This window comes from Gambusia affinis, linkage group LG24 (assembly GCF_019740435.1).
Source record: "Gambusia affinis linkage group LG24, SWU_Gaff_1.0, whole genome shotgun sequence".
Lineage (NCBI taxonomy): Eukaryota > Metazoa > Chordata > Actinopteri > Cyprinodontiformes > Poeciliidae > Gambusia > Gambusia affinis.
Window position 1 is genome coordinate 586,690 of NC_057891.1, and position 23,156 is coordinate 609,845.

Consider the following 23,156-nt stretch of genomic DNA (forward strand, 5'->3'; position numbering starts at 1 on the left):
TTTATAGAATCGCTATTTCTACTGAAGATTTTTTTTTTTAGATTGTTCTACAGATTGATGATGATGTCACTCAAGATAAGATAAATGTCTTCAAACTGCAGCTGTTGCAGCTAAAGACGCGTTAGCCGCAGCTAAAGATGAGTTAGCCATAGCTAAAGACGCATTAGCAGCAGCTAAACACGTGTTAGCTGCATTAAAAGATACATTAGCCGCAGAAAAAGATACGTTAGCTGCAGCTAAAGATGCATTATCCACAGCTAAAGACACATTAGCCAGTTAAAGATATTAGCCGCAGCTAAAGATAAGTTAGCAGTAGCTAAAGATGCATTAGACACAGTAAAAGATGCGTTAGCCGCAGCTTAAGATGAGTTAGCAGTAGCTAAAGACACGTTTCCCTCAGCTAAAGACGTGTTAGCCGCAGCAAAAGACACGTTAGCGGTAGCTAAAGATGCATTATCCGCAGCTAAAGACACATTAGCCGCAGCAAAAGACACGTTAGCTGCAGCTAAAGATGAGTTAGCAGTAGATAAAGACTCGTTTCCCGCAGTTAGACACGTTCAGTAGCTAAAGGCACATTAGCTGCAGCTAACGATGAGTTAGCAGTAGATACATGAAGAATCATTCTCATGCAGTGACTGATTAAGGATTATATTCTCCAGTCGCCATGGCAACCAACAGAAATCTCAGATATTCCTCTACTAAAAATAAGTTGCTGCATCTTACCTGATAGTCGTAGTTGTTGAGAGTCAGAGGCAAACAGAGGCACGGAGGTGAGAATGAGCAACTTTATTTACTCTGATGGAAAAGCACTTTAAGCCAACGACAAATCTGTAACAACACGGCGCTACAGAGGAGGTGAAAGGTCAACATGAACCCTGAAAACAGACAGAAAAACGCTTCCAGGTCCACAAATCAATGATACAACATTATCACAAGAAATAAAAGTCTTTTTCTCCAGGATCAGACTCAGGTACAGTTCATTTAGAAACTTTCAGTTCATTTGATCCAGGTCCAGATTATCGTCTGAACATTGTTACTCATTGATCACTACTATTGCATTGGCACCAAAAGTCACCATTCAACTTACAATCAATACATTTCAACAATTCAAGAAAATCAAAAACAAATCCAAGAGTTTTTATTGCCTCACATCCAAAGATGTTTCATTGACAAACAATGAGATATTTTTCCCGCCACAAAGCAACATCCTGTAACGACCAGCTTCCTGTAACAACCTGCAGGCGTTCGCCCATCAGAAGCTACCAGAGGAGACGAAGTGGTATAAAATACCACTGAGAGACAAAAGGCACAACGAGAAACGACCACAGAGACAAAACAACACGACAGAGTCCTAAGGTCTCTGGTCCCTGGTCATTCACTGGGCTCACATCAAACACCAAAAGGTCACGAGGTTATCTACGAGGTTGTGCTTACAGTTTTTAACCAACTGAAGGAATGTTAGTGGCTCTGCTTTTGTGCATGAAGGAACATTTGGCACAATTTTCTAAAAATACTGGGAGCAAACGCTAAAAATACTGCAGAAACAGAAAAGACGTCAACCAGCTGATGTAGAGCCTATCAGCTCTACATCCTGAAGAAAATGGAAAAATATGGTGTTTTAGAAGATAATTTATCTTTTACAGTTCCAGAAATTCTGAAATTAATAGTAAATAATAAAGACTCTGTGGGATTCTGATTTATTAATGTAATTATATTAGTTGTGTTACCATCCCCACACCACTAGAGGCAGTATCAGACCCGAAAAGGTGCAACTAAAGAGCAGATTTAGAAGTTCACAGAAAGCTACAGAGTTTGTTAAAAACTAAGCTGAAGTAAATAAAAGAGAGAAGTTCAAATACATGCTGAGAGTGAAAATCCTTCCAACAGGTAACAATAAATCAAAGATTTAAAAAAATAAAAACGGCATGCCACGGACAATATAGGAAATAACCCCTCCTTCACTTCTGGAGTGCAATGGTCCCATTTCCAATCAAGGTCTGAGACTGACAGCAGTCCGTCCCGCCCTTCCTGCTTGCTGCAGCCAGGTGGCCTTGAACAGGTCTGCAGTGGGTGGAGCTAACATCAACATCTGAGGAGGCTAGCTTCAGTAACAAAAAACGAAGAAAATACGGAAGGACATAAGGGACAAAATAGCAAATTAACACTGAAAATGGAAACATTTTCAATAATTATTCTTTCTTTTCCCACACAAATCCAGACCTGGAAACACTAAAATCCAGTTCCAGACTTTCCAGACTGCAGGAACCTGGCAGCAGAGCAAACCAGGAAGTAAAACAGATGAAGCCCCGCCCCCATGTTCCTCCTATTTCCTGCCAGACCTTGTTTCTGTGTCTCTTCGCTGTCTGAGGGTGAATGGAGTCTACCTGAGATCGGTCACGGAGCGCTAAACATGCTATGCTAACAGAGTCACACAGAGCTGCAGTGGTTTCTTAGAAAAATAGACGTGTGCTGTGTTTAAAGAGACAGCTAGCTATACACTGCTTTGGATCATAAAGACACACAGGTTTGACTACAACTACTAATAATTCAGTTCAATCATCATTCTGGGAAAACTGGACATCATGTGCTGAATTTTAGCGGTTTTATGGAATCTGCTGGTATTAAAAATGATAATGACACAACTGGACCTTAAAAACCCACTTAGATTCCTCTCATGTTCTGGGTAATCACCGATTCACATCCCTGCACATGGATCATTAAGGAGAGTGCTTCTGAAGAGTGAAGTGGGAATAAAATGAGGTTTTATCAGAGTGAAGTGTGGGCAAAACAACGGGAAAAAACCCAGGAGGTTCTGGACGTAGAGAACCAGAACCCTCTCCGACCAGCACCACCACTTCCTGTTTCCTGAGAAAGACGAAGCCTGAAACCCTGAAATATCCTGGCCCATTTCAAATGGACTACAGTACCCAGAATGCACAGCGATGTAGTCCAGACTCCTGACCAGTAGGTGGCGTTAATACTTCCTATAGTATGGCATTAAAACAAAGAAGAAGAGTTCAGGAAGTCCAGCTCCTCCTGGGTGGAGTGACTGGTGGACGTGACCAGAACCAGAACCAGAACCAGTTCAATGTCTTGTTATAAACGTCTAGTTGGATGAAACATGAATGCATCAATAATTGGGTTTTTCACACCCACAGTAAACATGGCTGCCGACAGTTTCCAACGCAGTCTGAGCTTTGGCTAACAGGGTTAGCAAAAACAGAGCGGGGCAGAACATCGGATCAGAACCGGCCCTCCGATCCTCTGGTGTCGTCTGGGCTGACAGGCAGCAGTGGGTCGGCGGCGTTGCTCCTGTCGTCATCGTCGTCGTCCTTCGCTGCGTTTTTCCGGGCCTGGTACTCGGCCAGCCTCTTGCTCTTCTTCTCCTCCTCCTCTCGCTTGGCGGCGTCCGGAACCGGTGGCAGCAAGAAGTCGTGGCAGTACGGCGCCGGTAGACACGGCACCAAGTGGACCTCGCCGCTGTCCCTCATCAACTGAACGCAGGTGTAGAAGTCCTGGACCGGAGCGCGGCCCGGATCTGGAGCGGAGACGGAGGCGTCAGGAACGCCGAGGCGCACCATCGTGCTGTAGTCTGACCCGGAAATGAAAGCCGTCTCAGGTTGTTGCCACGGAGACGGGGCGTCCTGCAGTGCAGCGAAGGCCTCTGGCGGCACGGCACAGTACGGCGGCGTGCCACAGACGTACGGCGACGAGTTCTGGACAGGAAACAGGTTCTGGATGGCGACCGACGTTCCCCTGTCTCTGTCCAGGATGCCACAGTCTCGCGGCGTGCTCAGGTAAATCCCATCAGCGCTCACCTGGTCCCACAACTCCACCGAGTAACTGGGAGGCCGGTAGCCATGGAAGTTACTGAAGTGACGGTTGATTTCATCAAAGTTACCCTTCTGGGGACAGAAAGACAAGACAAGGACCGGACAGGGTCAAATCTAGGAGACAAAGCAGAATAACGCCACTACATTTCCCAGGATGCATCACCTTCAGAAGCAGAGGGTCAATGCCTGTGATCCGTGGCTTGGGAATGGGCGGCAGGAAGTAGTCTTTTATTCTGGAGGGACAAAGCAGAATATGGAGTCTTCAACAGGAAGGTGGCGCCCTCTCTGGAAGCACCGTGAAGTTTCCTCACCTCCTGCTCTGAGGAATCACTCCGAAGGCGATGACCAGCAGAGCCACGGCTCCCACTCCCACCACCAGAACCAGAACCAGGACTTTACCTGCACAGGAGAACATTAACTCACTTCAGATTTAGAAACAATTTTTTCAGACTCAGGCGGTCGCCATGGAAACCCCAAGTCATACCTGCAGGCAGCCTGTTGGGGACGCTCACGAGCAGCGTGGCACTCCATTTGCTCCACAGCCGGGAGTTGTGGGAGCGGCAGCGGACCCGAACCACGTAGTCACCGGGTCGCAGGCCGAACAGCTCCACATGCGGCTCCCGCAGAGGATGCTTGGCCTGGGAACAGATTCGAAACGTTCAGCGTGACCCAAGTTACCAGCCGGCACTCCATGGTCACCGGTCAGCTCAGTGGACCCAGAGGAACACAAACGGATTATCCTCTTCAGAAGCACCATGAAGCGGACCCAACCGTCCAGAGTTCTTTTCTACAAGGTACTGTTGGTTTCAAGAGAAGCAAAGACCTGCTGACCCGGCCGCGTACCTTCCAGTTGTCGTCCTCGCCGACGCGTCGGTACTGCAGCTCGTACACCAGAGTGATCCAGCCTTCGCGCAGGACCTCAGGAGCCGGGTACGTCCAGGACAGCAGCGTGCTGTGGCCCACCTCGTCGCCGCCGGCGTCCCTCAGGGAGACGCTCAGGTTGGCAGGAGCCTCCATCTCCACTGGAGGGCAGAGAGACTGCATGAGGGGGGGTCTGGAGGACCAACACACCTGGTGTCGTGTGTCAACATGGTGTCAACCAAATGAACCAAGGGAACCAAATGAACCAAGAGAACCAAATGAACCAAGAGAACCAAATGAACCAAGGGAACTAAATGAACCAAGAGAACCAAATGAACCAAGAGAACCAAATGAACCAAGAGAACCAAATGAACCAAGGGAACTAAATGAACCAAGAGAACTAAATGAACCAAGAGAACCAATGGAACTAAATGAACCAAGAGAACTAAATGAACCAAGAGAACTAAATGAACCAAGAGAACTAAATGAACCAAGAGAACTAAATGAACCAAGAGAACTAAATGAACCAAGGGAACTAAATGAACCAGGAGAACTAAATGAACCAAGAGAACTAAATGAACCAAGGGAACTAAATGAACCAAGAGAACTAAATGAACCAGGAGAACTAAATGAACCAAGAGAACTAAATGAACCAAATGAACCAAGGGAACCAAATGAATCAAGGGAACTAAATGAATCAAGAGAACTAAATGAACCAAGGGAACTAAATGAACCAAATGAACCAAGAGAACCAAATGAACCAAGAGAGCTAAATGAACCAAGAGAACCAAATGAACCAAGAGAACTAAATGAACCAAGGGAACTAAATGAACCAAATGAACCAAGAGAACCAAATGAACCAAGAGAGCTAAATGAACCAAGAGAACCAAATGAACCAAGAGAACTAAATGAACCAAGGGAACTAAATGAACCAAGAGAACTAAATGAACCAAGAGAACTAAATGAACCAAGGGAACTAAATGAACCAAGGGAACTAAATGAACCAAGGGAACTAAAAGAACCAAGAGAACTAAATGAACCAAGAGAACCAAATGAACCAAGAGAGCCAAATGAACCAAGAGAACTAAATGAACCAAGAGAACTAAATGAACCAAGAGAACTAAATGAACCAAGAGAGCTAAATGAACCAAGAGAACTAAATGAACCAAGGGAACTAAATGAACCAAGGGAACTAAATGAACCAAGAGAACTAAATGAACCAAGAGAACCAAATGAACCAAGAGAGCTAAATGAACCAAGAGAACTAAATGAACCAAGGGAACAAAATGAACCAAATGAACCAAGGGAACTAAATGAACCAAGGGAACTAAATGAACCAAGAGAACCAAATGAACCAAGGGAACTAAATGAACCAAGAGAACCAAATGAACCAAGGGAACTAAATGAACCAAGAGAACTAAATGAACCAAGAGAACTAAATGAACCAAGGGAACTAAATGTACCAAGAGAACAAAATGAACCAAGAGAACTAAATGAACCAAGGGAACTAAATGAACCAAGAGAACTAAATGAACCAAGGGAACCAAATGAATCAAGAGAACTAAATGAACCAAGGGAACTAAATGAACCAAGAGAACTAAATGAACCAAGGGAACTAAGTGAACCAAGGGAACTAAATGAACCAAGAGAACTAAATGAACCAAGGGAACTAAATGAACCAAGAGAACTAAATGAACCAGGAGAACTAAATGAACCAAGGGAACTAAATGTACCAAGAGAACAAAATGAACCAAGAGAACTAAATGAACCAAGGGAACTAAATGAACCAAGAGAACCAAATGAACCAAGAGAACCAAATGAACCAAGGGAACTAAATGAACCAAGAGAACCAAATGAACCAAGAGAACCAAATGAACCAAGAGAACCAAATGAACCAAGGGAACTAAATGAACCAGGAGAACTAAATGAACCAAGGGAACTAAATTAACCAAGAGAACTAAATGAACCAGGAGAACTAAATGAACCAAGAGAACTAAATGAACCAAATGAACCAAGGGAACCAAATGAATCAAGGGAACTAAATGAACCAAGGGAACAAAATGAACCAAATGAACCAAGGGAACTAAATGAACCAAGAGAACAAATGAACCAAGAGAACTAAATGAACCAAGAGAACTAAATGAACCAAGGGAACTAAATGAACCAAGAGAACCAAATGAACCAAGGGAACTAAATGAACCAAGAGAACCAAATGAACCAAGAGAACTAAATGAACCAAGAGAACAAAATGAACCAAGAGAACTAAATGAACCAAGAGAACTAAATGAACCAAATGAACCAAGGGAACCAAATGAATCAAGAGAACTAAATGAACCAAGAGAACTAAATGAACCAAGGGAACTAAATGAACCAAGAGAACTAAATGAACCAAGGGAACTAAATGAACCAAGAGAACTAAATGAACCAGGAGAACTAAATGAACCAAGGGAACTAAATTAACCAAGAGAACTAAATGAACCAGGAGAACTAAATGAACCAAGAGAACTAAATGAACCAAATGAACCAAGGGAACCAAATGAATCAAGGGAACTAAATGAATCAAGAGAACTAAATGAACCAAGAGAAACAATGGAACTAAATGAACCAAGGGAACTAAATAAACCAAGAGAACCAAATGAACCAAGAGAACTAAATGAACCAAGAGAAACAATGGAACTAAATGAACCAAGGGAACTAAATAAACCAAGAGAACCAAATGAACCAAGAGAACTAAATGAACCAAGAGAACTAAATGAACCAAGAGAAACAATGGAACCAAGACAACGTTGTCATCCACCTGACCCAGTAACAGGGCTCTGCCTCCACCAGCAGCCTAACGTCAGTGACTCGTCTCAGAAACAGGAACCGGCCCGATCCTCGTTAGACCAGGTTTACTGGGTCAACCTGTTCATGTTCTCCTGGTTTTTCTCCGTCTGTTGCCTGGATTTTCTCTCAAGCATCAAGATTTGGTTTATTTTGTTCTTAACTTGGTCCATACTTTGTGAAATTGCCGCTGATCTTCAGCAGCAACTGAAGTTGCGGATTTCTGCTGGAGCTTGTTTGGCATCACATACTGACTCTTCATCTGCTCCAGCTAACCAACAGCTAAACTGTTGCTGTCTGTTGTCCTGTTCTAGTTATGAAATGATGGATTATTCTGTGATAATCTGTTTTTAAACTCCATCTGAGTCGAGACATAAACTCAGAGCTCAGGCTGACATTTCCTGGATGAGCTCCAACATGAGGAGACGTGACCTTTCTGGGGCCGCCTGATAAGAAACGTCTGAGACAAGCTCAGCAATCACTATGGCAACCGCATGGCAGCGCCGATAATCCTCACAGACGGCCTGTGGCTGGTCCAGGAAGTAGACCGATCCCAACAACATCAGGTTGTTTGTTCCTGATAGAGAGATGAAGCTGCAGAGGATGATGATGATGATGATGATGAAGGATTTAACAGAACAAACCAAGAAAAGTTCAGGATGAAGATTTAAAACTGATTTCTGCCACATCCAGTGACAACAATAATAATAACTATTATTGATTATAATGACACATCCAACAACTTTCTGCTTTGGGTCAAAGCTGATTGACAAAACAAAGGGTCAAAGGTCATCCAGGGAGCTGATAATCTCTTTTCGCTGCTGGATTAGATCTGCAGATTAAAACTTTCACAAACTTCAAACTGAAGGACAGTGGCAGTAAAATGGTGGATTATAATCTGGAAATATAATCCTGGATTAAAATCAACAGCAACAGCATGGACCCATGCAGGAAAGACTATAATCCTCACTGGTTTAATCCAGTCTAATCTAGCCTGAGTCCGGTCTTTATTGAATACAATCCAGTCTAATCCAGTCTGTGTCTGGTTTTTAATGGATATAATCCAGTGTAATCCAGTCTGAGTCTGGTCCTTATTGGCTATAATCCAGGCTAATCCAGTCTGTGTCTGGTTTTTAATGGATATAATCCAGTGTAATCCAGCCTGAGTCCGGTCTTTATTGGATATAATCCAGTCTGAGTCTGGTCCTTATTGGCTATAATCCAGGCTAATCCAGCGCTCACCAATCTCTACCACGTCCAGGCAGTGCTGCTGGGACGTGTAGTTCCTGTGGGGCGTCATGGCCGTCACCGTCATGCAGTAGTACGTCCAGATGGACGTGTGGCTCTTGTCGAAGTAGCAGCTGTGGAGACCGCCGGATGTGTAATCTGGACACTCCAGTTGGGGTCCGGTACTGAAAGGCAGAGGAAGATGGGGTCAGTCCAGATCATCTCTGGTTGGAGGTTTTGTTCCTCCAGCAGGATGAGGTCAGATCCCCTGAAGGTAAAGACGCAGGCAGCAGATTAACAGATTAAATTTAATCCCACACAGACAAGAGGCTGATTCTATAAAATGACCAGTGACTGAAGATAAAATCTCTGCAGTTTTACAGCCGACTCAGCATAAAGCTGCCAGATATCAGATCACAGGTTGAGAACAGTTTCATTATTTCATCCAGAGCAGAACCGATAATCTGATATTTACAACCTGCACAAATCAACAGGGGTCAGAGGTCAAACCAACCCAAAACCAGAAAAATACTAAAAAAAGAAACAAAAACTGACCAAAAACCATGAGAGGAACTAAAAAACCTGGAGACAGAAATACAACCAAAATCTGGACTGAACTGGTTTATATGAACTAAACCAGTTTAAATGAACTAAACCAGTTTATATGAACTAAACCAGTTTAAACGAACTAAAACCGGTTTATATGAACTAACCCGGTAATCATGGACCATCACTCAGCCCCACTCAGACATGGAGAAACCAGTAAAAGCAGCTGAACTGGTTTCAGGGCCAGCTGTGGAGTTGATTGGCGCCGTTGCTGTTGCCCATTGCCAATTAATTGCCGGCTAATGGAAGATGTTTCTCCGTTGCCATGACCGCAGCGCCTCAGACTCGTTAACGCGGTCTAATTAAAGTCCGTCCCTGCCGATGACACGAGTCACGGAAGAGTGCTGCAGGCGACTCGGACGTCAGCAGGTTCCCGCCGTGATGGGAACTGCCGGGTTTGTAACGGACAGAACCAGAACCTTCCTGAGGCTGGAAGCAGCAGAACCGCAGCATGGATTGGTCTGCATGTCCATCAGTTTCTAACCAAACCAGGCTGATGCTGTCAAAGCAGAAATCAGATGATTTGCTCATTTTCAGCAGATTTTAATCTGTGGAGACGCAGCAGCAGCAGAACCACCACAATCGAAGCGTCTGAGCGGCCGCACCATCTGGGGTTGGGGAGCAATTCAATCTGCGTTGATTAGCGGCGGCCGCCTGGCAGCCGGCCCACGTGAGACCGGCCCAGTTCCACATATCGACCCTTAAAAGCTTCAGAGCAGAGCAGGAGGCTTAACGCGCCGCGCTCACATGACCCAGAAACCTGGCAGGTCGCTGCTCCGCTAGCGCCACCGTCAGCCCAGCGACAGGAAGTCCAGACTCACTCTTTGGAGTAGGTGAGGACGTAGACGGCCTGCTGCTCCACCGGGTGCCACCAGCAGGTGAAGACCTCCATGTTGGGGGAGCGGCAGTAGTAGATCTGAGGCCTGGAGGCTGCGGGGGCCCCAATGTCCCCAGAGTCTCCTGGAGGAACACAGGCCCACGTTAAACACACAAACACTGGAAAACATTGAAAATGTTCAGCATCACACTGTAAAAAAAGCTGTAAAAAAAATCGGCTCAGTTTTCATAAACAACCAAAATAACCCATTTGAGCTACTCTGGAAAAATGAACTAAACTGTACCTTTACGTTTGTGATGGTTATGAAAAATACCTTAAACTTCTCTGGTTTTAAGCAACTTTCTTATTTTATACTTTTAATTTGAAGCTTTTCAGGAAGCAGCTCCAACTTTTACAGAAAACTAAACATTTTACAGGATTTCAAGATTTCTGCATTGGGAGGTTTTATCAGAGCTAAAACGTTAGCCTTAGCATCTCTGTGGGTTAGCCTTAGCATCTCTGTGGGTTAGCCTTAGCGTCTCTGTGGGTTAGCCTTAGCGTCTCTGCGGGTTAGCCTTAGCGTCTCTGCGGGTTAGCCTTAGCGTCTCTGCGGGTTAGCCTTAGCGTCTCTGCGGGTTAGCCTTAGCGTCTCTGCGGGTTAGCCTTAGCATCTCTGGGGGTTAGCCTTAGCGTCTCTCCAGAGACTCAGGGTTTTCTGTGCTGCTAAGCTAGGAGCTAAGTATTTCTAGTCATTTCTTGAGATTGCTCAGTTTTAGTTTGTCCTAGTTAAAGTCTCACTGAGCATCGTCCTCTTTCTGCCTTTGGGGGCGCCACTGGGCATCGGTCCGGTCTGTCTCAGCAGAACGTCCTCTGGGTCCATAAAGTCGTCAGGATGTCAGATTTCTCTGCCTAACCCTGACCTTTGACCCTGTAAAACAGCATGTTGTGTATTTTCAGCCGTTCTGCAGATGAACCAGCAGCTGAAGTCTCGTCACAGATTATTGATTCCATATCGATGGGGTGAAAGCGGCGCCTCTCTGCCTCCGTTCACAGGAAACAAAATCCTTTAAAGTTCTTCAGAGCTGCGGCGCTTTAATGTGAAACGTTTGAGAACAGAGAATCTTTCATGATCCATCAGGACAGAAATGCTGCAACCAGACAGGCTTTATGGACCCGACATGTTTTAACAAAGGGTTCGACACAAAACAAATAAAAAATGTTTCAGAAATCACTTGAAAATTTCTACCTAAATATAAACATTTGTAAATGCAGACATCTGAACCAAAACTGTAAATGCAGCGAATGTGATTAAACTGTGCATGAATATCTATGATAGCAGGTCAGAAAATATTTAAATCTGATGATAAAAACTGTCATCCAAACTTCAACTGTCCAAAATAAAAAAAATAAAAAATCAAGCCACATCTGCAAACTTTGTTTCTGCGATAAGTTGAGATTTGAACCCAAACAGGCTGCAGATGCTAACATTACTATTCCTCCGTTATTTTATCTGAGTTTGTTTTAAACTTCACATTTCACAGAGCCGTTCCTCCTGCAGGGAAACCAGCCGCGCTGCTGATAACAGCGGCTAATTCTGAGTCAGCAACAGTCGCAGCCAAACGGTCGCTAACGCCCAGCGGCGCAGGAGCAGAAATCAATTAGCAGCCGTCACGGCTCCCCGCTGCGCTTCCACTAAATCCATTTCTAATTTAATCAGCTCCCACCTCAACCACAGCCAGAGCCAGGAATGAATGTAAATCAGAGCCGGACGCCGTCGCTACGACGCAGATTCAACCGCTTCAAATGAACAGGGAAGCTTTTTAAAATGCACTTTAATTTCCAAGTTAAATGTGAGCCATAATTGAAAGATGCAAACATATAATAACACTAAAAAACATTTACTCTAACCTTTTTCAAACAAATTTTAAATTTAGCCCTTTATGTTTTGTGTCAAAGTCAAATAATGAGAAATGATGAGGAAACATCCAAAGGGCAGAGCGCGACAGGAGCGACTGGCTAAAGCTAAAGCAAAGATTCAGCTTTTATTTTGTTCTTCCATAACTTCCTTTACAACCAACAAATCAGAAATTTAGTTTGGAAAATAATAAAGTTAACAAAACACTGGCATTAGCATGCTGCTCTTAACAGTAAGCATTTTGTTACGCGTTACGCTCACATTAGGTAACATGATAGTTATCAAGCTACTAATCTGATGCTAGCAGAAGTAGCTGAAACTATCAGCTGTGCTAACACGTTAGCTATTAGCAAGCACATAGCCTTGGGTTAGGGTTAACATAACGTCATGTTATTAGCAGAAATGCTAGCATCAGCATGTACGCTAACAGTAGCTAACACTGATTGAAGCTTGTATATTAGCTTGTATATTAGCGTACTTTAGCGGTTATCTATAACTGGCCTGCAGTTTAACACTAGCATGTCCGCTAACATTAGCAGTCTGCTATGACTGAAGGCAAAGTCAACGTCAACATTTACAGGAAATGCTAACGTGTTGGAAAACATTTGCAACAATGCTAACATTAGCCTGCTGGCTAGCTTAGATATATCAGAATCAAAGTATTGATTATTGATGTTAATATAAATCAATATCAATGGTTGCTTTTCTGCTTTAAATGACTGTTAGCTCATGCTAAACGACTTTTCAAAATATTTGTGCAAATTAAAAAAAAAAACATTCCATTTGACACAAAACAATTCTTCCTGAAGTTTGGTTTAATACTGCCTAGAGGTTTTGTTTCTGAGGGGCAGCGAAGGCATCGTTTCCATGGAGACCATTAGGAAATAGTCTGAAGGTCTCTTTGTGAGCAGCGCTGCAGTCATGTGGCGCTGCGGCGGCTAATCCGTTAGGGAACAAACAAAGGCCTGGTGTTTAGCTTAAGAAGATCAGCAACAGGCAGAGCAAAGCATTCTGGGAACTCTGACCTCATCGCAGCTCAAACCCTCATCCTCCCAACATGGTGTCCCTGGAGACAGAACATCCAACATGGTATCCATGGAGACAGAACGTCTCCAGAAATAAGTCCATGTGATTTGACCTCTCAGAGGTCAGGAAACAGGAAACAGGAAATGATTAGAGAAACGGCGGCTTTCCTTGTGATGCGGAGCGTAGACGTAGTTTCACTAGATAATCAAATGGCTGCAGTTCAAATCAGGAACTTGACGGTAACTGGTTCTGAGTAGAACCGGGTCAGAAACCAAAGGAGCAGAAAGAGATTTAAAGACACAGCGCGCAAAAAAACCCAGCCATGAATCAGCCAATCAGATGTCAGATCTGCTGAATGTTTATCATCTGGACCGACAGGACCGAGTCCGGGGTGGACCGGATCTACAGAACCATGTAAAAATGTCTAATTTTAACTTTAATGCTAACTGCTAGCTAGTTTGTGTTGCACAGCAAAATAAAAACGTTTCTCAAGCATTAAACTATAAAATGTTTATGTCTTTTATTCCAAGTTGCTTTATGTGGCTTTGAACTAATTTTTGTTTGTTTTAGTTTTTTTCTGTGAACAGGGTCAGAGTTCATTTCCATTTCTAAAAATAACCTGAGCTGAATGTTTGGCTGCTGATGATCAAAACTTTTAATTAGGCTGAAGGTTAAATATTTAATATTGACCATCTTCTCCAGCCACCATGTTGCTATAGAGGCAGAAGCTACCGTGCTAATGTTTTGGTCTAAAACCTAGCATAGCTTAGCATAGCTTAGTGTAGTGTAGCGTAGCATAGCATAGCGTAGCATAGCATAGCGTAGCATAGCATAGCATAGCATAGCATAGCATAGCGTAGCAGCTCATGAACCAATGGGTAGCAGGAAACTCACCTTTGTCAAATTTGGTCTTGTGAGCGCCTTCCTCATTGCTGCTGCCCCCGAGAGGAAGCAGAAAGAACAGCAGCCACAGCATCCTGCCGCTGTCCGTCCGTCCGTCCGTCCGTTAACCTGAAACAGACACACTGAGCTCAGGACGCTTCCAGGCGGCTGTGGGAAAGTCTGACGATCCTGAAGGACCAGAAGAAGAAATCCTCCAGAGACACATCAGAGCGGCGGCCGGATTTCCTCTGAGCCTCAAACTCAACATCACCTCCTCGGGCCTGAACGTCCCACAGGGGGCGCTAGCGCTCCCCAAGCAAAACAAACAAGCAGAGATTATTTCTGGATGTTTCCACAGGAATGTCTGTCGGTGTGAGACGTGAAAACCAGAACGGATCGACTGCAGCAGAAATATTCCTATTAATGTTAATACTAACATTTATATATGTTAGTATTAACATTAATACTAACAGTTTAATGTTATGGTTACATTAATATACTAATAATAATAGTTACTGTACAACCGGGTTTCATTCGGCTGGTTTTCATTCTGTTCAAACATGGAAACACAGAATCAGTAAAAAATAAAAACTACATTTAATGAAAACGTTGCTTCAGCATCTGAATTTATTAATAATTTGTGTTCTTGCTGCATTGATCAACCAAAGGCCACAGATCTGAATTCATAATTAGATGATTCAAAAACCAGCTGACCTTACTCTGCTGTCTGGAAACGCTGCATGCTAGCTGCTAGCTGCTCATGCCGCCATGTTGGTTTGGGTGGAGTTCAGAGTTCACATCAGAACGTCAAATATTTCCAAAACAAACTTTTAATCTGCTCCACAAATCCTGTTTTCTAAGAGTTTACAGAAACCTGGAGCATTCAGGAATTACTGCTCAACAAAGATGCTTTTCAGCTCATTTCTACTGTTTCCTACCACTGCAGGGTAATCCACTCAGCTGGTCACCGACCTCAATGTTCACTAATCTATGAGGGTTCCAGGAATTAGACCCAGCCACCAGACCTGAACCAGAACCTGAGCTGCAGCCGGTTCCTTCAGATGGAGCAGCTGGGAGCGAGGAAAGCTGTAATCCTCTTATCCACTGGAGCGAAGGCTGAGCATATGCAGCCTGACAGGTCAGGGAGGAGTGCACACACACACACACACACACACACACACACACACACACACACACACACACACACACACACACACACACACCAGGAGACCATCAAACAAGCAGATTTACACACGTCACGCTCTCCTGCACCAGCACACACGATCACCAACCTTCATGACACTTTTTGTAGAAGGTCTGGACCTGCTGGTTCTGAACCAGAAAAACACTAAATGCTGGAAAAAAAGGAGCTGAATCAGAGGTGACGCTCCCAGTTCTCCCAGTTCTCCCAGTTCTCCCCTCCCACAGAAATCCAGAGGCAAATCAACAACTCACTGTAGTTAGACTGTAAGGCCAGAAAAAAACGGAATCGGATGGATGGATGTTGGATGGATGGATGTTGGATGGATGGATGTTGGATGGATTCCTGTCTGTCATGTTGCTCCTCCAGGTTGTTTTCTAAGGATCTACTGAAAGAAGCAACTCAACACGTTGCTGTAACTGTGTTGCCATGGATACGTTCCGGCTGTAACTGTGTTGCCATGGATACGTTCTGGCTGTAACTGTCTGTCAAGTTGATTTCAGTGGTTTTTTCTTCTCTTCTTGTCGTTTCGTCTCATCAGAAACGTTTCGTCTCGTCCTTCCTGCTGCTGACGGTTCTCAGGTCAGTCCAGGTCAGGTGAAGTGAGATCCAGTTGAATTATTTGTTCTGCAGGAAACAGGAAGCAGGAAGCAGGAAGCTGCTGGTCTTCAGGTGAAGAAACTTGCTGCTGCAAATTGGCTAAAGCTAGCCGCCGCTAACGTCTTAAGGAGCCTGAAGGGGAGCAGAGGGTTCAGGTCACCACCAACCAGAGCTGCTCTGCTTCCCCGCAGGTTGCCCTGACCTGGTGGTGACTCTGGGTCACAGGTCACGCCAGGCGCTTCTTTCTCCTCCTGCAGGGAACCAGCAGGAACCCAATACAACCGCTGCTGATCTGATTAACCAGTTCAACAAACCAGATCAGCTGCAGCTCAGAGGTTGATCCACTTCCTCCGTTCCCCCGGCCTGCCCCTGTTGCAGCAACAGCAGCTGGCTGTGAGGCGTCTGGCTGCTGCTGCTCTGATCCAGCTGCTCCGTCTGACAGCAGACGAAAACCCGGAGTTGCTTCAACAGACCGTCAACGAGGCCAGCGGAGCTTCGCATGGCAACGCAGCAACACGAGCAGCAACACGAGCAGCAACACGAGCAGCAACACGAGCAGCAACACGAGCAGCAACACGAGCAGCAACACGAGCCCGTCCTGGAGAGCAGCGGCAACAAATCCAGGAATAATCCCTGCTGGATCTGAGAGGCAGATTAAAGGCTCTAAATCAGAGACATGACTTCAAACCGGATCAGGTTCTGCCCAACAGGAACCAGATCCAGAACCTGCTGGTTCACCAGGAAGAACCGCCGACCCGACCCGACCCGACCCGTGTTGTTCTGCCGCTGACAGACGTTTGTTGGCATCAGGACAGAAATCAGCGATGACCTCAGTGTGACTGCTGCTGCTCACCAATCTGGGAAGGGTCAAAGGTCATCTCCTGCAGCACGGTGGTGGAGGTCTGGTGATGTGGGCTGGTTTCAGCTTGTTTTAGGTTGTGGATGTTCTGGTTCTGATCCCAGCTGCCGGTTTGGGTCTCCAGGATGAATTTGGAGCGTTTGGCACGGCGCTCCAGGATTCCTCCGCTGACCTTTGACCCTCCAGGTTTTGATTGTTTTTCCATCATGTTCTGGATCTTTCTCCTGGTAGAGTCCAGCTCAGGCCTGAAGGCCGCAGTGCCTTGCCCAGAGGCCCAGGCAGGCGCTGGTTTCCATGGAAACAGACACCTTTGGTCAAATTTTATTTTTTTCTCCACTGGTTCTCCCAGATTCAGTCCGCTCCGTTTGGGTCATGTGAAGCTGAATTCAATGTGAAGCTGAATTCAATGTGAAGCTGAATTCAATGTGAAGCTGAATTCAATGTGAAGCTGAATTCAATGTGAAGCTGAATTCAATGTGAAGCCGTGTTAAATGTGAGTCTCTGTGGTGTTTCAGCGTTAGCATTAGCATTAGCATCATCGTCAGGAGGGGGAACATGCGCAGCGTTGTCACATGTCTGCTTTATGAAACATTCATTCTGCCCTGCCTCCAGGGATCTTCTCACATGGAGCAGAAAGAACTGCCCTGGGGGCAAACGGCGCCTTAAAGCTCCATGTGACTGTGAACACGCAGCAGGTCTATTTCTGTCAGGAAGCCTGATCCGAACCTTCAGGGAAACGTCAGGAATGTCGGCTGATCAGGAAACAAAAGCTGCTTCAAGCTGAAAAACTCCCATCAGCCCCAGTCACAGCTAACAGTGTTAGCCGCCGCTCCTGGATATCTGCTGCTTCCTGGTAGGAAACTGGAGGAGCGCAAGCAGAAAACGGTCCGGACCAGGAAGAGAAGGCGGCCGGCTGTTTGATGCTGCGTTTCCTTCAGCAGCAACGTGAGGCTGCAGCAGCAGGGAAACAGTTAGCTTCACTGCTAACAACAGTGCACAAACGTTCAGCTAGTCTTTAGCTCACATTTAGATCAACCATCTAGTTCCCTGAAATCAGCTGACTTTAAACGCTGGAACTCAGATCGTTGTGGTTTTTGATGATGCTGTGGCTACGAAGCGTCTCCAGTAGCAGTCTGTCTTGCAGTAAATCTGAGGAGCCCTCTGACTGAATACTGCTGCTTTGTGATAGTCTCACTTCCTGTCTCGGTGTCAGACGGGTCTGTGCTTCTTAGAGCCTCTGACTTGACGGCGTTGTGCTGTTTATTCCCATAATCTTCCTGGTCTTTCCGATCCCGAGGCGACGCTTCTCCAGAATAAATAAAAGCAGATCAGATCAAGTCGGGGAGCGACTGAGGCCAACGTGATGGACGCCGTCCCGAGTCCACAGGGTTCTGACGTTAGCCTGAGCGCGCCGCCGGCCTGGCAGACGCTAATCTAATCATCTAATCATCTAATCATCTGGCTGAAGGACTCTGCATGGGCCTAATTAAAGGCCGCAGCGATCCAAACCTCCAGGGTCGGGAATTCAGAGGAATTTCCCTCCGTGTGTCTCATCAGATCCCAGATATGGATTGAAATCCTGCTGCTGATTTAATTAGCTCTGCTATGAGTGCCGTTCATCTGTTCCGCCTGACCGACCAGCTGACCAGGAAAAACGAGCCAAATGAAATCAGCCCAGGCTGGACTTTGACTGGACCGCTGCAGCGCAACAAAACTGGAACATTTTCATTTCTTCCTCCAACTGTTGCCGTGGTTACCGCCTCCTCATCACACAGGAGGAAGGTTCAAAAGGCAAGGTGGATCAGACTACTTCCTGAAACTCTCCCTTAAAGGTCAAAGGTCGGCTCAGCGGCATTTCCCCATCACATCTCGCTTAGTCCCACCCTCATCTGCTACTTCCCAACAGAACCAGAACCGGTCTGACCTCTGACCCCAAAGGCCTGACGGGCCACCAGGGGGCAAACCACCAACCCAGCAGCACAGCACGGTGGTGGCAGCGTCATGCTGAGGGAGATTTCCAACAGACAGTTGAATCCTGGATCCGGCTGGAGGTTCTGTTTAGAAACTGGACAGAACCTGCTGAAATGCTCAGGTTTTGATTAGACCGTCTGGTCCTGGCTGCTGCGCTCTGCCATCAGTTCATCGATTCAGAATGTGCTGCAGCATCTTGGTGCTGCAGTCCACTGCAAAACACCACTTCAGAATAAATTCGACTTTAGGTGCTTTTCCTCAAACAGCCCGCTGGAAAATAATGTTTCTTCATGTTAATAAAGTTTAATAAAGTTACTCTTTAATGCTCTGAATATTTATTCATGTTTATTAATGTTTATTAATATTGATTCACATTTGACCTTTTCCCACTGCGCTGTTAAAATAACTCATTTTCTCACATTTATGGATACGTCTCCATGGCAACCAAATCGGGTTCGGCCTCCGGACCTGAACCATGATGCGGTTCTGTTGGGATTACTTCATCAGGAACCAGAACCGGGCCAGCAGCGGCCCACAGATGGATTCATGGTGGAGACCAGCTGAGGGTCCAAACTGATGAACAAGTTCTGGTTCTGGATGGACAAACAGAACCATGATTAGTTGTCATCTCGTGTTTGGCCTGCTAGAGACGAAATGACTTCTGATGTCGGGTCCAAACATCAGAAGTTTGAACCCGACAAAAACCAAACCAGCCGCCTCCATTCTTTTCTCCTCAAAGCTTTTAGAGCTGCTCAAATATTTATGTCCCTTTTCCCCTTATTGACGTTTTGGTAATCTTTCTGCAGTTACATAACGGATTGCTCCAACGCTGCAGCACAACGGAAGACGGAGCAGATTTAGTTTGATTTAAAGAGACTTTCACCAACCAGAGCAGGAGGTTCAGAACAGCTAGAAATCCAACTAACCAGCCAACCAACTAACTAACCAACCAACCAACCAACCAGCCAACCAACTAACTAACCAACCAACCAGCCAACCAGCCAACCAACTAACTAACCAACCAGCCAACCAGCTCATTTCTCCAGACGTTGCCGACAGTCTGACCAGTCGGCTCCATGACAAGACGAGGTGTGAAAAATTTCTCCAAGCTTCTGGCAGCATCAACACCTGCTGAACTAACATCACAGCTGGTGAGGTCAGAGGTCAGTAAGAGATGGAGAGTGAAGCCTGATGGAGACACCTTGTGCTGTGGGGGTTAGGACAGGTGAAGGTGTCGCCACCACCTGATGGGTGACGTTACTCCTTCACCTTCAGAAAGATTCAACTTCCTAAAGGAGTTCTTGGAAAGTTCTGGTTGTTCATGAAAACCAAGGTGAGCGTTGTCTCTAGACGGGAAGGTAAATCTTCTGACTGGATGAAAGACTGAAGGTCCTGGTCCTCTGTGACCAACGCAGATCTACTCTTCACCAGCTTTTCCTCGTGTCGACCCAATCAGACAGAACCGCACCGCAAAGCTGGAACAGCAGAGTCAAAAAGACCCAGAGACCTGACCAAGAACTGACCAAGACCAAGAACTGACCACAACTGTCTCATTGACCGTTTCTTCATTTAGATCATTTCTGGTTCTGATGGGAACCAGACTGGACCTTCCTCGTCCAGGACCGGTGTGTGTCAGCTCCTTCTCCGTCTTTACTACTCTAGACGATGGGGAACAAACCCAGTAAGCAGGACCGATTGCTCTGTAAATCCTTTTCTAACCCGAGTCAGAGTTCAGAAGTAAGCAGACGGTGCGTCGTTACCCACCCGAACCCAGGAGTCGTGGTACCAGAACCGCTTCCGGACCTGCTGCTGGCGTTCTGAAGGAACGTCGTCATTCCAGAGCAGCTGGGACAGACGAGCTCCAGCCGCCTGCCCTGTTTTCCTCCAAACGAGGACAATTAGATTATCTTGGCTTTGGGACGTTTCACTGAACAGGCAGACGAGACGCCGAGGGCAGGAAGCAGGAATGTGACGGCAAACGGCTCCTGACGGCGCCGGAGGCCCAAACATCTGTGGATAAAACCATTTTTATGGTCCAGAACATTCCTGCTTCCTGCTGCTCCAAGCATCAATAAATGATCATGAAAAATACAAACAATCCATCCGGACCACAGCCAGTCGGGTTCTGCCGTTTCTAGAACCCAGAGATCATCTGGTCTGATGATTGGAAACTAAATGGTTTTAACCATTCAAACCCTTCAGTTATTCTGGTTAAACTGGAAATTTTAATAGTTTCAAAACAAATAATGTCAGATTTCTACATTCAGCCAATCAGAGGACAGAGACTTCTTAAAGGGACAGCAGACATTCCTGGTTTCCTCTGAAAATCTCCTGTGGGAAATGGAAGAAATGGGATGATCTTTATTTATGCATGAAAGCATAAATCAGACATTTTAAACCAGAGCTGGAGCTGCATTTATGGATGTGATAGTCTGGATGCAGCTGGGTCAGATCAGATTAACAGATTGATCTGGAAGTATATTAGAGCAGAAAGTGGATCAAAATGTCAGCAGCTTCTATAAAAGTCCATATCCACATAATTCTTGAACAGTCAAACTGGTTGAAGCTGAACACTGAGCGTCAGGCTGCCTTGAAATGAAACCAGAAGCAGTTTGAGGCTCTGCAGGCCATAAATGATTCAAGTTTCCACAACAACCGTGTGAATAAAGATCAGCTCTGATCTGACAGGATCCCGGCTGCTGCTCAGAGGAGGGAAGGTGATTAAAGTCCGGCATCAAATTCATGAAGCGGAGCAGCTGCTGATGCTGATGATGGAGGAAAGATGGAAAAGCATTTAGAAGAAACTCAGATTCAGCTTTTAGTTTTAGGGTGAAATCTGGATTCAGGACAGAAAATCTTTAACTTGCATAACTTCCAACTTCAAAGTGAGACAACATGGTGACAGAAGCAGCTCGTTAATCACATTAAATCTGCTTTCCAGACAAACTGCTCAACTTGTGTCCGCGGAGCCGCAGCTGAGCGGCGGCCTTACCTGGAGCTGCTGAAGCCGCGTTGGGAGGCTGCTGGCCGGGCTGCCGCTGCCCGCTGCTTAGTCCCGGTCGGTCCGGAGAGGTCGGTGCTGCTGCAGCTGCTGCTGCTGCTGCTGCCAGCGGACAGAGACGAGCTTTCTGAGCCGAGCCCCCCCCCGCGCTGAGGAGCTTTGCCGCCACCTGACCCCGCGTCATCCGCCGGCTCCAGCCGGAGCCCCCGCCCCTCCGTCCGCCCTGCGGCCCGGGGAGCGGCGCGATAAGCGGCCTGGAGGCGGCGGCTGGCGGCCTGATAAGAACCAGCGGCTCTTCTGCAGAACCTCAGCAAGACCAGATCAGACCCGCTTCACTTGTTCTGCAGCTCGTGGCTGAAAGAACAAGTAATCCTCCACAACTAGTGGCTTCGTCCCGTGACGTCACAGCCCAAATAAGGTGGGGGGCGGGGCATCAATGACAAGTTCCCTTCATTATTTAGCACGTGATGAACAGAAAACCTTCAAGGATCATTTCTGTTGCTAACTGATCTGAAGGTTTTGTTCCTGAAAGGTGCGGAGTGACGTAAGGCTAACTGAGCTGCAGTTCCACCACCGGCCTGCAGGGGGCAGCACTGTTCCGGCCACAGGCTGCAGAACCAGACAGGCTGACCTGAAACCGGTACAGATACATAAAGATGAAGATCTAGAGATGGACTGAACAGATCAGAACCTCCAAGGTGAATTAAATGGTGAGCCGGTCCAGATTCCTCCAGAACCCAACATGGCTGCCCACTTCGGGAGACTGTTTCCATAACCAGTTATCCTGACTGGGATCACTGGGAAGGAGGGGCTAACCCCAAACACCCAACATGGCGTTATGTAGGGTGATCAGATTTGGGTTTCTGAAAAGGTTATTTTATAACCCCCCCAAAACAAAAGAAAAAAAAAATTGTGTCTCGTTACTAACTTTAACTGTATACTGCTCAACAGTATGGAAAGCAAAGCTTCCTTCTGCTGCAGTGACGGCTGCACTGTCTGACTTTGTCACAAAGAAATCTGTGACTTTAGCCGAAGAGCTTTCGCCTCTGGCTGCTTTCACGTGTTTTGCTGAATTCACTGCACTTGCAGGTCGTTGGCACCTTTATTTGCCACAGACACATTAGTGCCTGACTTACACATCAAACACTCCGCCTCATAGGGATCACGACCTTGACGAAAGCACGGGAATCTTTTCTTTAATTCCTCCGTAAACACTTTTGTTTAGGCATTTTTGCCGTAGAATCGGCGAACACACATGTTCTATCGCCTGTCACACTTAAGGTTTAACTAGTCTAGCGGCTGGTGTACAAGTCAACTCAGCTATCTTTACTTTTCCCACACACACATAATGCAACGTGATTGGATTTGGGGAGAAGGGCGGGACTAATTTACCATACAAAGAAACCTGGAATGGAGTAGTGGAACGGAGTGGCAATGTAATCACAATGCACTGTAAGCTCTGTAATGTGTTTGACCAAAATCCCGGACGGTTTTTAAATTCCCCCCGGACATTTTTTTAGGTCTGAAAAGAAGG

At 46.0% G+C, this 23,156-nt stretch overlaps 1 protein-coding gene across 4 annotated transcripts; it reads right to left on the reverse strand.

Annotated features, from left to right (window-relative positions):
* Nucleotides 1-770: 770 nt before the first annotated feature.
* Nucleotides 771-23,008, reverse strand: LOC122826949 (prolactin receptor-like). Of its 4 annotated transcripts, XM_044109359.1 has the most exons (10): nucleotides 21,614-23,008; nucleotides 20,386-20,631; nucleotides 14,003-14,119; nucleotides 10,172-10,310; nucleotides 8,760-8,929; nucleotides 4,677-4,855; nucleotides 4,318-4,471; nucleotides 4,145-4,232; nucleotides 3,997-4,066; nucleotides 771-3,905 (listed from the first exon to the last, which is right to left on the reverse strand). In XM_044109359.1, the coding sequence occupies exons 3-10, from the start codon at nucleotides 14,082-14,084 to the stop codon at nucleotides 3,243-3,245; spliced, it is 1,545 nt and encodes a 514-aa protein (XP_043965294.1). In that variant the 5' UTR covers nucleotides 14,085-14,119; nucleotides 20,386-20,631; nucleotides 21,614-23,008; the 3' UTR covers nucleotides 771-3,242. The 4 variants fall into 4 exon arrangements, with proteins under 4 accessions (XP_043965294.1, XP_043965292.1, XP_043965293.1 ...); XM_044109357.1 differs by lacking the exon at nucleotides 20,386-20,631; XM_044109358.1 differs by lacking the exon at nucleotides 20,386-20,631 and having other exon boundaries at nucleotides 14,003-19,214.
* Nucleotides 23,009-23,156: the final 148 nt, after the last annotated feature.